This window comes from Delphinus delphis, chromosome 4 (assembly GCF_949987515.2).
Source record: "Delphinus delphis chromosome 4, mDelDel1.2, whole genome shotgun sequence".
NCBI lineage: Eukaryota > Metazoa > Chordata > Mammalia > Artiodactyla > Delphinidae > Delphinus > Delphinus delphis.
In genome coordinates, this window is record NC_082686.1 from 65,177,311 (window position 1) to 65,195,382 (window position 18,072).

The following is an 18,072-nucleotide window of genomic DNA, read 5'->3' on the forward strand; positions in this document are numbered from 1 at the left end:
AGTATAGGCTCAGCCATTTTGCTGTACAATCTTCAGCAAGTTAACACAACCACTCCATGCTTCAGCTTCTTGATCTGTACAATAGGGATAATGTTAGTATAAAGTTGTGAATATTAAATTAGTTAATAGATGTAAAGCTATCAGAACAGGGTCTAATACACAGCAAGTACTCAGTAAATGTAAGGCAGGAGGGAAAGCTCACAGAATGGAATGCAGAGCTGGAACTGGGGACTCAACTCTTCCAGACACAGTCCACCCATCCCACATTTCTACCTCACATCTGCAGAGAACATGGCTAGCGGCCCTAGCGGTGAGAAAGAGCATCCTCCTCCCAATTTCCTTTAAAAAAAAAAACACAGGGAGGACTCTGTGTTTGGGCCTGCTTGGGCCACATGCCCAGCCTTGGACCAGTCACTGTTGCCAGACTAATAGGATTCTAAGATTGGCCAAGCGAGAGTCCCTGGGCCGTCTCTGGAGTGAGAACCAACAACCAACTGTGAGCCACACAAAAGGGAAGTAATGAGAACCTCAGAGGAAGGGATGGCTGAGAGACAAACCAATAAATGCTCATTGTGGTTTAAGAATATTTCTATTTCAATTAATATTAGCTAAACCCATGCACCTATAGTCACCTAATCTATGACAAAGGAGGCAAGAATATACAATGGAGAAAGACAGTCTCTTCAAGAAGTGGTGCTGGGAAAACTAGACAGCTACATGTAAAAAAGAATGAAATTAGAACACACCCCAACACCATACACAAAAATAAAAATTAATATAAGCTAGCTTTTTCTGATCACCTATCATGGTGTCAGGCACTGTCCTAAGTGTTCTACATGTATTATTGCATTTCTTCTCACCACAACTCCATGAGGTATAGGTAGTTACTATTATCCCCATTTGCTTAGAGAGGAATCTGTTAACTTGCCCGAGGACTCATGGCAAGGAAATGTAAAAGCCAGGATTTTAATCCAGATTTTTAAAAATCCATGCTTTTAAGCATTCTGCCATGATACCTCGCGTGTTTGCTATGGGCTGTAGAGTTAAAACGATTGTTAAGATGCAATCCCTTCCCCCAGCAAGCTCCAAACTAGGAAGGGAAACTGAAACTCTGCACCCACCTGCAGCACAGGGTCAGCTTGTGGAAGTAGCCTAACACCCCCCTTGGACTTTTTTTTTTTTTTTAAGTATAGTTGATTTACAATGTTGTGTTAATTTCTGCTGTACAGCAAAGTGATTCAGTTATACACATATATATGCACACACACATTTTTTTTTATATTCTTTTCCATTTGGTTTATCATAGGAAATTGAATATAGTTCTCTGTGCTATACAGTAGGCCCTTGTTGTTATCCATCCTATATATCATAGCTTACATCTACTAAACCTAAGCTCCCGCTCCATCCCTCCCCCAACCCCTCCCCCTTGGCCACCCCAAGTCTGTTCTCTGTGTCTGTGAGTCTGTTTCTGTTTTTGTAGATTAAGTTCATTTGTGTCATATTTTAGATTCCACATATAAGTGATATCGTATGGTATTTGTCTTTCTCTTTCTGACTTCCTTCACTTAGTATGACAATCTCTAGTTGCATCCATGTTGCTGCAAATGGCATTATTTTGTGTTTTTTTTATGGCCGAGTAGTATTCCATTGTATATATGTACCACATCTTCTTTATCCATTCATCTGTCGATGGACATTTAGGTTGTTTCCATGTCTTGGCTATTGTAAATGGTGCTGCTATGGACGTAGGGGTGCGTGTATCTTTTTGAATTAGAGTTTTGTCTGAATATGTGCTCCTTTGGGCTTTTTGAATGAGGGAGAGTGTAAGTACCCAAAGTATCATGAAAGGGGTGTTCAGAAAGGAGTTCAGTGGCATCTAAAAGAAGCAGCCCTCTCAGGAGGATTCCAGGAACACTTCTCAGAAGTGGTGACATTTGGGCCTTCATAAATGGGTAGGACTTCCGAATGCAGAAAAGATGGAAAAGGGTATTATGGGCTGAGAGGTGCTGACTGTTGTGAGAAGTGTATAGATTTTGGACCCCAGCTGGGCAGATTCAGATCCGAGCTTCACCATTTTGGGGCAGTGTGACAGCTGGTTGATATCTCTGAGCCTGTTTCTCTTCTGCAAAGCAGGGATGGCTCCTATCTCAAGGGCTGGGATGAGGTCCGCATGGGAAAATATTCACGAAATGCCTGCTCAGGGTGTGGTCCTCAGAAGATGCTCAGTGAACATCAGTCCCTTTCCCCTCCCCCTTCCCTTCAGGATGGGGCAAAAGAGGAGCAAAAACGTAGGGGAATTAAGTGATGCCCTGTCTGGAGAATGCTCCATGGGCTGCTGTGGGTGGAACAGAGTGAGGGTTAGAAGAGGAAGCGCAGCCTTTGACGAAAAAGTGTTTCCAAAGGCTTTTATGTGATTGGCTGTCCTTTCCAAAAGAGAGGGTCCCCAAGCCCCAAGGGGTCTTTGGCAGACAGTCTGTTACTTTTTTTCCCACTCTCCTTCCTTCTCTCGGTAATTCAGAATACCCAATCTGTATCAAATTGGTCTTGGAAAGACACTGATGGAGACTCCAGTCTGCTTCCCTGACTGTGATTAGTGGCAGCCAGGGCAGAACAAGGGACCCTGTAGGAGGCAGCCACGTGGATCTAGGACCAACGGCCAGAGGGAGATGCCAAAAGTTTCAGCGACAGCAGGGGGCCCCTCACCTTTCTCTCTGATGGAATTAGGTTCACGTAGGTTACTTATCTTCCTCCATAATTATTCCAAATGAAGAACTTCACCTTCCTTAATAAATTATTTTTTCTTTCTTTTGTACGGTAGCAATAGATAAAATAGAATTAAAGACAATTTTCCAGGTTACCTGATTTAAATTTTTAGTCACTCTGCTCAAACCCGTTCTTCTACTTTTGGCTAAACTAGGCAAAATTCCAGTGCAACCCAAAAAGTAAGAGATACCAAGTAAGTATTGCATTATAACTAAAGTGTTGAAAGTTAGATCATTGATCGCTTTGAATGAAAAAAAAAAAAAAGGATTATTCAATTAGTCATAGTAATTAATTGTCTGACTTCTATGTGATTCAAGACTACGTCTTGGTAACCTCCATCCTTGGGTTGGGGGGTGGGGGGGGGAAAGGACCACAAACTGGATCCTTCTAAAAGGGCTGACTTACAAGCTACAACTAGGTCCCCTTCTAGAAATGCTTATTAGAGGGAGCTCAGAGTAACCATATAAATTTAAGGAGGCCTGATCAATCAAACTCCAGAATTACCCTAAGAGATATTAGGAGTTGCCTCATTCTTCTTCTGAGGAATGTACAAAAGAATTCTTTTAAATAGTTATATTTTAGTGCATCTGAAACAGGAGTCTACCTACAAAAATATGTTTTGCCTATCTCGTAAACCCATGGTTCTGTTAGTTAAGGTACAGGCCAAGCTGCTGTCACATAGAGAACAAAACACAGTGGCTCAAACAAGATGGGAGTTGATTTCTATCTTGCATACCAGAGGTAGGTGGATGCGCTCGGGGAGATGCTCTGGGGTCCCAGGTCCCTTCAGTCATCCCCAGGGGTGTTGTTCCTGCCTGTGTGGTCAAAGTGAGCGCAACAACCCCCCACCATCACATTCCTGCCTGTGGGAAGGGGGCCAGGGGAGGCGCCCAAGCAGCTTCCACTTAAGGGTGGACCCAGAGGTTGCACCCATCACTTCCACCTCCATCCCATCTGCCATAACTCACATGGCCATGCTGACCTTCAAGGGAGGCTGAGAAGCATCTCTGGCTGGATGGCCAGGTACCTAGCGAAACCTGAGCGGCAGGGAAGGGTCTATTTCAAAATGAGGAAGAGAATGGATACCAGGGGACGTTAGGAGTCTCTGTCTCCATGGTCACCCAGTTCATGCATAAAGCATCCCATGCTGGGAACCTGACAATGCCCTTCCCTTCTGAGCTACAGAGACTCTTTTATAGCTTACAAGTATCCAGCAACCATATATATTGGACTCCTAGGCCCTTAGAAGATAGTTTCTAGACATAGATGCTGCCTCTGTCCTGAGGAACTTAACCCAGGGATGGGCACCACATACAAGTGAAAAGAAAATGGTAACCTGATGCCTTGGCACCGCACGGGTTATTACAGTGAGTGCTGCAGGAAGTGGAGGGAAGGAGAGCGTGGTCTGGGGAGGCTCCAAAAGAGGTGTTATTAGGTTAGCGTCTTGAAGACTGGGTTAGAGTCGAGTCTCAGGGAGGACCAGAGCAGGGGAGTATAAGGCCTGTCACGGGTAGCAGGTCTGCTCAGTGTCACGCAGGGGAGTGGAGAAGAGGGAATGTGTGGCTGAGCCAGAGTGAGGAGGGCTTTGAGCAGGACAGTGAGTGATCTGAACAAGCTCACATGTCATGCAGACCCTTCCTCCACTCCTCACTTTAAGAGTCCACAGTCAGTGAATGGAAGACCCTGAGCTTTACAAAAAGAGACACTGGCAAACATCCAACTAAGAGTTCTTAGTAAAATGGGAAAAAAATATTAAAAAAATAAATCACTGATGCATTACCCTTTTACCCAGAAGTTTCACTTCCAAGAATTTATTCTAAATAAATAGCTGCACAAGTACAAAATGTGTATGCACATCACGGCATTATTTGTAATAGCAAAAAACAGGAAACAATCCAAATGTCCCCCTTTAGGAGATGGATTGAATAACTAAGGTGCATCACTCACAGTTGAGTCCCATGGAGTCCATAGTTTTGTGGGCCCGGCACCATTTCCTCAAACTCTTGTTCATCTGTGGGGGACAGTTTCTTTGCACACAGAAGGCACTGTATCTGAAGTGTCTGCCTTGTGTTTCTGGTTTTCTGCCTCGGGGCTTTTTCTGAAGGGAGGAACTCACCCCGTCCTTGCTCAGGAAAGCCCAGAAGTATATGGAGAGTTAACTGAGGCAGCTCTCACCCAATAGGAGATGGGAGTCAGGGGATTAATGCCCCAGCCGTACACCCTTCGGTGGAATAACTATGGGGCACATTCCTCGTGGTTCTTCAGAGGGTCACCAGGGACTGAGTTCTGGTTGCTCACTGTGGTAACCCCTTATTGATTTTTCCTCCATCACTGTCTCACCTCCTCACTCCTGCTTCCTGGGACCACCTTTCAAATAAGCGACCTGCTGCCAGGACCTTGACTCAGGCTCTACTTTGAGGGGAACTCAAACTAGCCCACATCCTAAAGAACAGTTAACCTACTTACATTACTAACATGGCATAGATTTCAAGATATGTTCTTAAGTGAAAAAAAATGCAAAACATGGAGTAGTATAAATCACAGGCTATAATTTGTGTAATAAAGGTGGGGAATAAAAAATATATGGTACAAGTATCTGCTTATATATGCAAAAATGAACTATGGCAGAATAAACCAGAAACTGGTAAAAATGGTTGTCCACAGGAGACAGTGGGGGTGTGGAACAGAATGGAAGCAACAGGGATGAAAGCAAAACTTTTCTGAGACCACTTTTTTATATAATTTTAACTTTTCAACTCTGTAATTGTTTTACATATTCAAAAATTAAGTTAAATTTCAAGAAACAAGCCTGCTAAGTGATGGGCAGAGGAAAATAGCACTTTGTCAGTTCTGAAGCATTATTAGTTCTGACATCAGGATGCTACTACCGGGTCTGATTTTAAAGCCAGCACTGTGGTCAGAGGCCTTAAGTCACCAGCATAACTAGAGGCAATGAGAAGAGTTCATTCTCAATCAGTAAACTTTTCTGAGCTTCTACTGTATGTCTGACACTGTATTAAGTGCTTTGCCTCTCTAATCTACTTTATCCTCACAACAGCCCTGTAATATATTATTATATATTATTATGCCATTGTATCAAGGTTACAAGATTCACTGAGAAACTAGCATTTGAACTCAGGTTTCGTTAATTCCAATGTAAACAATAATAATATCACTGAGGATCTGCTATGTAACAAGCACTGTGCTAAGTACTGAGTCTGTAATCCTACATTGTGGAAACAGCCTTATACAGTGAAATAGGACCTTCCTCAGGCAAGGCAGTAGGGGCCAAACATGCAGTCTGCCTCCCTCTCTAGTGTCTTGGTAGATGTTTAAGATCAGAGCTTAATCACTTTAGATATAAAGATATATCCAAACTGATGGGCAGATCACCCCTGGGAAGAGTCACACGGGAAGCTGCAATCATAATCATAATACATCTTTGTAGCTTGGTGTAAATCACAGGTTTCTGTGACCTTAGGCAACAGGCAAAAGATTGGATTAGCGCCAGCTTTCTCAACCTCAACACTATTGGCATTTTGGACTGGGTAATCCTTGTGGGGGGCGGTCTTATGCTTTGTAGCATATTTAGAAGCATTCCTGGCTTCTACCTGCTAGATGCTCGTAGCCACTCCCCCCCACCCGGTTGTGAGAGCCAAAAGTGTCTCCAGACATTGCCAAATGTCCCCTGGAGAGGGGAGGGGCAAACGGTTGCCAATCGAAAACCACTGGACTAGATGATCTTCAAGGTCCCTCCCATCTCCAACAGTCTGAGACTCTGGGATCAGAGGACAGATCATTGGTAGGAGGAAAGGGTAAAGAATGTGAGGGAGCAGTGAGCTGGGAGAATTCCCTCCATCCATGTGACACAGAACTAGTCTGGGACAAAGACTGTGCGGGGAACGGCCTCTCTTGAATGGAGTCTCCTTCCACTGATAACTCTCATCCTCATTGCAGCATCTGTACCTAAGAAGGCAGCGCTTGAGAATATTAAGCCAGGACCAGATGCAGTGAGAGCACTGGAATGCAGCAAAGGCCTTCCCCAGGAGCCAGGCGGTCAACCGGAGAAGAAAACCTCAGAACACTCCCTAGGCTCTCGCCATTCAAGTGAATTAGAGAAGAAGTTGGATGCAGAGAAGGCGGTGGAGGAGGGTGGAGAGACTGGCCAGGTGGAATCCAGCGCTCTGCAGGAGAGCCCTGGGGCCAGAGGTGAAGCAGTGTTTCTCCATGAGATGGTAAGGTGGACTCACTGCCTGGTCCAGCTAAAGTTTTTTGTTGCTGTTGTTTGTTTGAAGAACCAGTTTCTGCCAAGGGGACTTTACGGCACAGCCTTCTAATCAGGTCTGGGATTTTTTTGCAGTGAACTTGTCAGGGATCCTATGGTGATACGAAGTAACCACCCAGCTCAGATTCCCTAGGACCGACTCAACTCTATAAATATTTCTGACCTGAAGTCACCATAAACCAGTAACATGTCCTGGGAATGTAATGACATTCAATCCCGGAAGCAGTGCAAAACCTGCTTCTCGTGTCCTGGTCCCAAACGTGATGACCATTCATGGGGGCCAGCTCTCTTCTTCCAGACATCCTGGATGGACAGTTGTCTATGTTTATTTGTAAAAATCTTCTGTAAGATTTTCAGGATCTACTCCTTCCTCCTATGGCTCTGGAGAACTTAAAACATGATGCCAGAGCGTACTAAACCTTTTCCACTTTTTAGGGGTGGGATTCTCCAAGGTCTTTTGCGGGGGGGATATCCTTGCTCAAGATGAAGTCGTGAGGAGGTTTTCCAGGGACATCCAGGGAGGAGTCTTACATTTGATAAATAGCTCTGTGACCTGGAGGAGTGTGCCAAAGGGGAAAGAAAACTTTGCCTTTTAACTTGCTTCCAGGAACTTGGTTTCTGGGACACGCACAAAAGGCTTGTGGACTGGGAGTTAGGGCAGTGCAGGCACACCACAGTGGCCTCCGGAGGGCTGAATAAGGGTTCCTGTAAGGTGTGTTTGTATTTATAGAAGGAGAAGGTTGCAAAGAGTATTATGGGGATTGAATCTGGGGAGGGATCAAGTATGAATGACATTGCTTTGAGAAGCAGATGAAGTTAATGCTAGAAGGAGAACCAGGCTGGATTCATGGAAACAAGTAAAAGCGGCAATTCATTCATTCATTTAAAAACGTGTTAAACGCCTATTTTGTGTCAGACACTCTGATGAGCACTGGGATCACTGCAGTGTACAAGACGGTCACCATCACTGTCTTCTTGGAGCTGACAGCTTAGTAGGTGAAAGGTCATTAACCAAGTCTTTTCTAGGGTGATATGGAAGTATGAGTTCTGTGGGAGCATATAACAGGGGGATGCAACCTAGTCAGAGGGAGGAGGGGGTCACAAGGGTCAGGGAAGGCTTCTCTGAAGAATAGATATTTAGATTGAGAACTTAGCTAGGAGAAAGGTGTAAGGAGCACAGTAGGAAGGGAGAGACTCTCAGGCAGAAAGCGTAAGATGTGCCATGAATTTGAAATGGGAAAGAGCACGAAACATTCAAGGAATAAGAACAAGGCTGGAGAACGGGAACGTGGACTAGAGCAAGTGCGGCTCAGAGCAAAGCAGGAGCCACGTCAGGCAGGGTTGCTTGGAAGGGATTTGGAGCTTAACCTAAGGGCAAAGGAAACTCTTCTGATTTGCTCCGAATTTTATCTTTTAAAGGTCACTCTATTCTGTGAGGAGAATGGCTTGGAGAAGGGCAAGACAGGAGGCAGGGATGGCAATTAGAAGGCTAGTCTGTGGCAGACCAGGGGAGAAAAGATGGTGGCTTAGACTAGAGTGGGGGAACCGGGGATAGAAATGGAAGGCTTTCAGAGCTATTTGGAAGGTCAAGTGAATAGGACTTGGTGAAGGATTGGATAAGGACTGAGGGAGAAGGAAGAATCAAGGACAACCCATGAGTTTCTCATCTGAGCGAAACATGCACTATGGTCCACTTAACTGAAGTGGCAGACTGGCGGTGGAGGGGAGTTTAGATGTTCATTTATTCATTTAAATGTATTGTTTCTTAGTAAGAGATCAATAATGTAGGAGCTGCAGAGAGTAAAGAGATGCCTCTGACCTGAAGGAGGGCACAGTCTAGTAGGCAAAATAGAAATGTACACAGATAAATGCAGTACAGTAGAATTAGATCTCAAAAATACCCCTGCCTTCTGACCAAGTAATCCTACTCCCGGACAGTTATCAGAAGGAAATAAAAGAAAACAATGAACCCACTCAAATTCACAGACCCCTTATTGAGCAGTTAGTCACAGTATACCAGGCATCATTTGGCCTTGAGGAATCAAAGATGGATGAACACAGTTCCTGATGGAGGAACTCACAGTCCATTGGGAAAGATAAGACAGGCGTCCAATTAACTGTAATGTGAAATGACATGTGATCAGAGCCAGGGGAGAAGTGATGTCAGGTGGGTAGCATGTCAGACTTCCCAGAAGGGCCGTCCGCCCCTCAGGATAGAAATGCCTCCCCAAACAGCTTCTCCTCGGGACAGAATTAGGCCTTGAGATAAGAAGCAAAAGGAACTGAAATTTGCTTCCCTGGCCCTGACCAGGCCTCCCTTCATCCCTTTCCTTTCTGCAGCTGTGGGCTTTGTGTAGGGAAAGGGAGGAGCCGAGGAGGACAGAGAGAAGCTGGACTTGAGGGGAGACAAGGACAACAAATAAGATGGCGCAGGAAGCACCCATCTCAGTTGACAGTGGTTATCTGTGGGGAATTGGGGGTATATCATTTTGCTATTTTTCATCCTTCTTTCTTTTCATATGTATCAAATCTTTTTTTCCATGTGGAGTATGTATTTCTTTGGTAATAAGAGGGGAAAGCTATTTTTATTTATTTGGAAAGCAGGTGTCAGGACAAGAGTTACCATTTCATTCCACTGGGAGACTCTCATTCTTGTGAGCCGTCGGGTCAACCTGAGGTTATATGAGATCAGGGGTTGGTTTGTTTTATTAGGGCAACAGTGCACAGGGATTAAGTGCTTATGTTCTGGGGCACACTGAGCTGGAATTCAGTCTTGGTCTGCTGCTGTGTGGCTTTGGTAAAATGTTTAATCTATTTGAACACAGTTCTCATCTCTAAAATGGGAGTAATTACAGTAGTAGTTCTCTTTTACGGTTCTTGGGGAAATTAAGAAAATACAGTTAATGATGTCATGGCACACGGTAAGCATGAATAAACAGCCACAGTTATTACTAACACTGTATCCTTTGTGTGCTGAGGTTAGCGCCGCCAGGCACTGCTCCAGTCCCTAGACGCTCCCTGGGAAACAGTGCGGATGTCCGCGCCGAGAGAGTCTTTGGTTCTAAGTAATCAGTTTCTTGATGTTTTTCAGGATGAAGATGATCTGGCCAACGCCCTGATCTGGCCTGAGATTCAACAAGAGCTGAAAATTATTGAATCTGAGGAGGAACTCTCCTCCTTGCCCCCACCTGCTCTAAAGACCGGCGCGACTCAGCCTATTCTTGAGTCTAGTCCAGGGCCTTTTGCTTCCCCGGAGCCTCCTGGGAGCCTGCCTTGTGGCTCTGCCCCAGCTCCAGTTTCCGCCCCTCTGGAGGAGTGGACTAAGGATCCAACCAATCAGAGCACACAGGGCACTTCCGCAGCAGCCAGTAGAGAGAAGTCGGAGACAACCAGCATCCTCCATAGATCCGAGCCTGAAAAGGGCCAGCGCCCAGACCCTGCCAGCCTGACTCCTCTGGAAATGGTTCCATTTGAGAAGTCTCCTCCACAAGCAGCAGCGGAGGTGGGGGGCCCAGGGAATCTGTCTCCTCTGCTCCTGCCTGTTTCTCCTCCTCCTCCAACTCCTTTGGAGGAGGCGCCTCCAGTCCAGCTATTGAAGGGTGCCCCTGAGAGAGAAGACTCATCTGGGAATTTGAGAACAAACCCGTATATAGATCAGCTGAAGTCCAAAGGCAGCCCTGGGATTCCCAGTCTTTGTCAGGGAGAGGAGGCCTCTTCAGAACAAAGTGAAAAGCAAAATTCAAAGAATGCTGCTTCTGAGGGCAAAGGCTCTAGCTTTCCAAGCCCAACCAGGGAGGTTGAGATTTCTCCACAAGGAGAGGAGGATGTAGCCCACTTAGTACAGGAGCCCTCAGACTGTGATGAAGATGACACTGTGACAGACATTGCCCAGCATGGTCTGGAGATGGTGGAGCCCTGGGAGGAGCCCCAGTGGGTGACAAGTCCCCTGCACTCACCCACCCTTAAAGATGTACAAGAGGCCCAGATGCAGGGCCCCCAGGGCCACCGGTTGGAGAAGAGGCTTTCCCACAGGCCCAGCCTTCGCCAGAGCCATTCTCTAGATGGCAAAACCACGGTTAAGAGCCAGTGGACTCTTGAGGGTTCCTCCTCCAGCAGCTGTGCTAATCTTGAAGCAGAGAGGAATTCCAACCCTCTGCAGCCCTTGGCACCCAGGAGCGAGATTACTGGATGGGATGAGAAAGCCATGAGGTCCTTTCAAGAGTTCTCTGGCCTGAAAAGGACAGAGGTTCCTCACAACCAGAAGGGACCAGGTGGTTTGCAGCCCAAATCAGCAGAATCCAGCCCTGTCAGTCTAGCAGAGGGAAAGGAACTGGGGACACACCTGGGGCCACACAACCCTCAAATTGAGCAAGGTAGTGATCCTGGGCCAGAAAACAGCAAGGAGAATTCACCGGGTGTGCAAGACAGCACCTCACCTGGAGAGCATCCCCCAAAGTTACAGCTGAAGAGCACTGAATGTGGGCCCCTAAAGGGGAAAAATAGGCCTTCTTCTCTCAACTTGGACTCTGCCATTCCCATCACTGACGTCTTCCGGTTTGAGAATGTGGCCTCATTTGGTTCACCTGGAATGCAGCTCTCTGAGCCAGGAGACCCAAAGATCACATGGATGACCTCATCTCACTGTAAAGTAGACCCCTGGAGGGTTTACTCCCAGGACTCTCAGGACCTGGACATTGTTGCTCATGCCCTGACGGGCCGCCGTAACTCAGCTCCTGTGAGTGTGTCAGCTGTGAGAACCTCCTTCATGGTCAAAATGTGCCAGGCCAGGGCAGTCCCAGTCATTCCACCCAAGATTCAGTATACCCAGATCCCACAGCCCCTGCCCTCTCAGAGCTCAGAGGAGAGTGGGGCTCAGCCCCTGGAGAGGAACCAAGAGGAACCCGGCTCAACTGGTGGAACCTCTCAGAAACTTGCCCAAGATGCTTCTCTCTCCTCCTTGGAAAGCCCAAAGGAAGAGAAACCAAAGCAAGATACAGGAGCCATTGAGTCCTTGCCAGTGGATGCCACTGCATCTCGCATGTGCGAGGGATCCACCCTTTCTCCAGAACCAGGGTTAGTTAACCTGCTCTCCACTCAGGATGCAGTAGTGCAATGTAGAAAGCGCACATCAGAGACAGAGCCATCTGGGGACAACCTTCTTTCTTCAAAAATAGAGCGACCATCAGGGGGTTCTAAGCCTTTCCACAGGTCAAGACCAGGAAGACCTCAGAGCCTAATCTTATTCAGTCCTCCTTTCCCCATCATGGACCACCCGCCCCCCTCATCTACAGTGACAGATTCCAAGGTCCTGCTGTCCCCTATCAGAAGTCCCACCCAGACAATTTCCCCTGGCCTTCTTTGTGGGGAGTTGGCAGAAAACACATGGGTCACACCAGAAGGGGTTACACTTAGGAATAAAATGACCATCCCTAAGAATGGCCAGAGACTGGAGACCTCAACAAGCTGTTTTTACCAGCCCCAGCGGAGATCAGTGATTCTGGATGGCAGAAGTGGGAGGCAAATAGAATGACATCAGTTCATCTGCTGGTGTCTGAGAAAATGTCATGATTCATCTGGAAGTTATTACAGCGGCAACTTGCCTTTATTCCAGGCAGAGGTTATCCAAGTTCGGGCTTATTTTGGCCTCTTCTCTTTCTTCAGCCTTTTGACCATTTATTAATTAGGCCATTTGCCAGGAGAGAGGTCAAGGGAAGGACCAAGAGATGACATTTAAATAAGCCTATTTGAGCAGGCAGGGAAAAGTCAGGTTAGGGAAAAGGATGAAATGCTGGCCTCCAGTGATATTTGGGGCTTATAAGTTGCATCACTCCCCCATTGCCATTATCTAGTACTGTTGAGAGCTGGATGTGATGTCTTTTGAAAGAAAGCGAAATCCTTTGCCTGTGTTGGAAAATGTTGCTATTGAGGTTTGAAGGCCTCCTATTTACTTCATGCTTTTTAATGCTCTTTAAAGCATGTGTTCTTTTAGACCAGTTTTCTGATAAGCTTTGTAAAAGTGTACTATCCAGAGTAGAAGCAGGTTTGGAAATGCAAACTAACGTACACTTAGACATCCAGGTGGGTGAATATAGCCGTGCTTGCCCTGGAATCCCTGCAGATCTATCCCAGATGGCTCCATATACCAGCATAGAAAATCAGAATCTATACTCAAGAGCAAACTCTGAGACTGGCACAATCCAAGAAGACTTTCCGGCTCTGGCTTTTATTAATTTGGGACTCCAGCTGCCATGATGCTGCCCTGTGATTTATAAATCCAGTAGTCGGGCAGGGTGGGGGCTGAGCTGAGGGTTACCTCAATGAAATGTGCTAAATCTTCATTTAGTATGAGTTAGTGATCTGCTCTCCTTCCAGTATCAGAGTTCACGAACAGATTGTCATCAAAGAGGAAAGCCTCACACATAGGCAGAACCCTCCAAACGTTAAGTGTTTAATAAATTGGTGGGACTTTCACAGAAAACACCTCTAGCTCAGTTTCACTCTCCTTCCACACTAGGCTGGGACCAGAGTACCAGAGAGGATAAGCGGGGAGCCCTAGGAGGAGTGGGAAGAACCCTTGCAGGGTGGCCATCACTCCCGCTTGGTGAGAGCTGCCCTTCTTGAAAATGTATTTCATTTTAGCCAGTGGGTACCTTCCTTCCTCCCTCCCCCTCCATTGGTCAAGAGCAGATTTGAGACACCCCTCCCCCTTCCATAATTCCCTTCATCCAGCACCCACCCCAGGCACTCAAATTTGCTCTTCTCCTGCCTATATGCAAGCAGAAGCAATAAACCAATCTGATTTTATTTCAGTTATTTGGAACTTCAAATGGTTCTTTCCTTTTCAGCTGGAGAGAGGAAGGAGAATTAACATAACCTGCTGGCAGATTTTTGGTGCTCTTCCAAAAAGGGCTTCACAGGAGCCCTTCTCAATGCAAAACCCATCATGGTATCAACACTTTCAAACCTTCTAAGACAACTATCTTGTTTGAGAAACAAAGAAAGATAGGACCTATTTTTAGCTCTATGCACCTCTTCTCAGGTTCAAGGCTGGCTGAACTCTGTCCAGAAGCTCAATCGCTGCAGACATTTCTCTAAGAGCTAGCAGTACCTCTGAGCAGACCTCACAACCAAGGCTGGCAATGGGCTGGGTAGGGGCTGAACTGAAGTTACCTCCTCCAGTGAGAAACTGGAAGCTGATGTCCTGCAACAGATACATATTCCTCTCTCCCTTCTTCCCTGAGAAGCCTTACAGAATTTTGAAATCTTGTCCTATACCTTTTAAGCCAGTGTCTGTGACAGATAAACGGCAAGCCAGCTGACGAGTTCTGCTCTCAGAGGGCACTGAGTGAGCAAGGGGAGCAGTTAATAGGCCTTTGGTCAGTGGTTTTTGCATTGGGTGAGCAGACATTGGACCAACAGCCAAGGAGATGTAAACCCGTAAGAAAAGTCCTAAGGTATAGATAGCATTTTTTCCCTAGGCAAGAAAGGTGAAGGAATATAGTGGTGCCAGATGAGGAAAGCCGTGTTTAGGAGATTTGAAAAGTACATTTCTGCCTTATCAGAAAATGTGGCAGACAGGCTTTATGTCAGTATCAGTACACCGTGGTGTCTACACTTTGATAAAGACCATGTTCCAGTTAGGATGTGAGAGAGGGAGGGAACTGCACTTTGCTTCACCATCAGAACTCTGAGCCAAGTAATGAAATATTTAAACTATTTTATGATTATTTAAAATTTTTGTAACACTTAGAGGATATATTTTTATTTGAGGATAGACTGAGAAGCCACCATTTCCATAATAACAAGGGAGTTCAACTTGAGGCACCTATGTAGATTAAATGACTGCCATGTTCCTTAGACTCTGACATCTTTCATTTGTAGCATCATCTTCAGAAGTGTGAGTGTGTGGATATCATCCACATGTCATCACACACACACAGTGTGTGTGACAACTGGCTGGAGCTATTCCCTACTCTGAGCTTTCCCAGCCAATCAATCAATCCAGAAGGCCTTGGAAGCTGACTCACCTTCTTGGTCAGTGTCCTGCTGCTAAAGTATGGACCTCTCCATAATCATAAACTTCCTGTGAGCTGGGGCTAGCCTGGCACTGACGAAATTCCATTCCATGACAAGGAAAACTCATTACATTTTCCCCTTGAAATTGTTCCCCCCAAATCTCCTGAGATTACCTATTTGGTCATCCACTTGGGACTGAAAAATGAACCCCCTGAGAATGGCTGGATGAAAATCAGACTGCCTGCTTCCATCTAGGGGAAGGAGAGAAGAGGTGCTGCTATTTATAGGAGGATCTACATGGTGCCCTAGAAAGGGCTACAGAAACAAATTCTCAAAAGGCACCTTCAAATAAACTATGAGTCATCAAAATGGGGGTGGCTGATTTTAAATCCTGAATTTAAAGTGAAATGCATGCATATTCTAATGTTTCCTTCAGTGTTAATGGTTGCCTAATAAGATAATAACCTATATTTATTGGCAAAATGGCCCTCCCAGGCCAACCTTTTTTTTTTTTTTTTTTTGCCAAAATGTACCAGGTAGAGGGAATTTAGTTTTTATTCTCTGCTTCAAATGGAATATGAAGGGTCCTGATCAAAAACCCCATTAAGACACTGTTAGCCTAATCTAAGCCCTAAAATTCAAAATATTGGCCAAGGCAAAATTCTGAATTCTGGGGAGATTAAAAATGTAAACATCATCATCCTCAACAGACAATATTTATCAAGAGCTTAGTAATATTGCACTGGGTACCTCAGAACTCTGAAATTCTTCAAGAGTCTAATGAAAAAGGGGAGAGGGATGGTAGCAAATGAAACAGCCTATAAGCAACCAGGAGCAAGATCTAGAACCATTAAGTTACCAAATGAAAGCAGCAAGGGAAAACAGGTAGCAACTTAGCATCTTTTAATATGATTGCTAATAGTGTTCAAGTTACCTACTGACTTTAATCAAGTTAAACACAATTACAAATCCAGTAGAAGGTACCAGGAAGACATTCAGGTGCTGAGAATTTTGCTTTGATCACTTAAAAACTTAGCGAGTGGTAACTAAGAATAAATAGTTCTGAGGTTTTGCATGGTCTTAATTAGTTTGGCTGTGAAGTCTTGTTGGATCTCGGCAAATGAGCCAGGTAACATCAGGGTTCCATACTCCCTGAGAGGGGGGTTTAGACACTTCCATCATCACAAAATGGGTTAACTCCTGTTGATGATGAACTCATAGGTCCAAGAAAAATTGTTACTTTCATGTCTAATGTTTAGCACATGATAATCACATTTGCCTAAAGTTGGGTGGGTCAGTCGATTGTCTACACAGGTCTTGTGTTCTGCCTGAAGAGCTACTGGGAAACCTAAGATTCATTTGTCTGGGATTGGAATGGGAGAGATTCAGGGTAGGTCCAATTCCCACCAGGATTGATTAGGACTACATTCTACCATGACCTGTCCTATCTGATGACAACATGAATCTTGGGGTTAAATGTTGCCAGGAGTATGATTTCAGGCATTTCCAGCAGGAAGGTCAGTTCAAAATGTGGAATGACAAAGCATGTGTCCTCCTTTGTCAACACCTTTCCTAGCAAAGTTAGACCAGAAGAGGGAGCAAGCACCTTTCCAAGCATGGAGAGGAATGGGAGATGGTAGAAGGGTGATTGCTTAAGATCAGGGTAAGTCCATATAGGATAAAATTGGGGCCACCACTGATCAACTGGCACACATTTAGTAGCGTTGAAGTTCATGAGCAATGCAGGGATCACTTCTATGAGGATGAAGGAGGATGTAGTTACATATACGAAACCTATGAAATTCAGAGCCATGTGTTTTACTGGATGAATCACAATGCTTTGCATTAACTTAATGCCATAGTACTTCCTGGCTTATAATTCTGTAAGGTAAAGCACTTTCTCAAAGGAGTCTATTAGAAAGCCACATGATTTCAGCTGTTTGTTGAGCTTGACAAATATGTTTCCAAAGATATAATCAAAATGTTTTTCTATTGATTAAAGCATAAATATTAAACCTATCCTTAGAGACATTTAAGTGTAATTAAAAGATTGTTATCCTTTAAAAATGTACTCTAATAAATGATATAAAACATAATGCTCATGACGGCACTATGAACTAGAGGACATGGGATCAGCAAAATCAATAATAGGAAAAGTGGACTTTATGCATTCAGGCTCATTGGTCTACTTTGTTCTGTTTGATGTCATTTTTTATTACTTCAAGGTTTGGTCTCCTCACAGCACAAGTCCTGATCATTTGCGTCAGTAAAATTTTCTTGCTTTGTTATTTTACATCTTAATAATTGTCAAATATTTGCAACTTCACTCTCTTACTGTTGCAATCATACATGTCACCCAATATACCCAGTATAAATCAATGGATGTTGTCATGAAAAATGAGAAGGAAAAAAAGCTATTACTTCTCAAAACTCCACAGCTTAAGGAGTTATGTGGGTCTACCTGCAAAGATGTGAACTCAATTTTTCTATTTCTTGAATTAGTCAGGGAGGACTATTTTTTTCAGTGATTTTTGTTAATGGTGCTCTGAGGGAAAAACAAAAGTTTGCTATCGTGGCATATATTATCACAGAAGGGGGCTGGGGGAGGGGAGAGAGGCACTCAATGAGCTGAAATGACAGGCCCTTAAAACAACAATCATACAGCCTAGGCTCACAACTTGGTGATATTTGCAGTGAAAAATATTGTGGCCAAGAGTATTAAAATTCTAGCATTTCGGCAATATTCTATTTAGAACTTTACACCACTCAGGCCTGCTCTTGTTCCTTCATTGCTGCCATAAATGCCTTTTATCCTATATACTCCCAGATCCCCACACTTCTCTGTTTCTCTGAGTAAGCCTACCACTCTTCCCCCCTGCCAAACTGGCAACACACAGTTCCTCTCACTCCTAATCTTTCCTCCAGTTCCTCTAGAGTGCTTCTCTCCTTGAATCTCTTCACTGAACGTTGCCTCCACTTCTTAGGGTTCAGTAAAAGTTGACACTCAC

The 18,072-nt window shown here is 44.9% G+C and overlaps 1 protein-coding gene across 1 annotated transcript in view; it reads left to right on the plus strand.

Annotated features, from left to right (window-relative positions):
* ARHGAP31 (Rho GTPase activating protein 31) overlaps window positions 1-17,301 on the plus strand; it is a 112,947-nt gene extending 95,646 nt beyond the window's left edge. The window contains exons 11-12 of the mRNA XM_060010695.2: window positions 6,721-6,998; window positions 10,140-17,301. Of these exons, the coding sequence (XP_059866678.1) occupies window positions 6,721-6,998; window positions 10,140-12,578 (2,717 nt within the window). The 3' untranslated portion in view covers window positions 12,579-17,301. The remainder of the gene's footprint in view (window positions 1-6,720; window positions 6,999-10,139) is intronic.
* The last annotated feature ends 771 nt before the right edge of the window (window positions 17,302-18,072 follow it).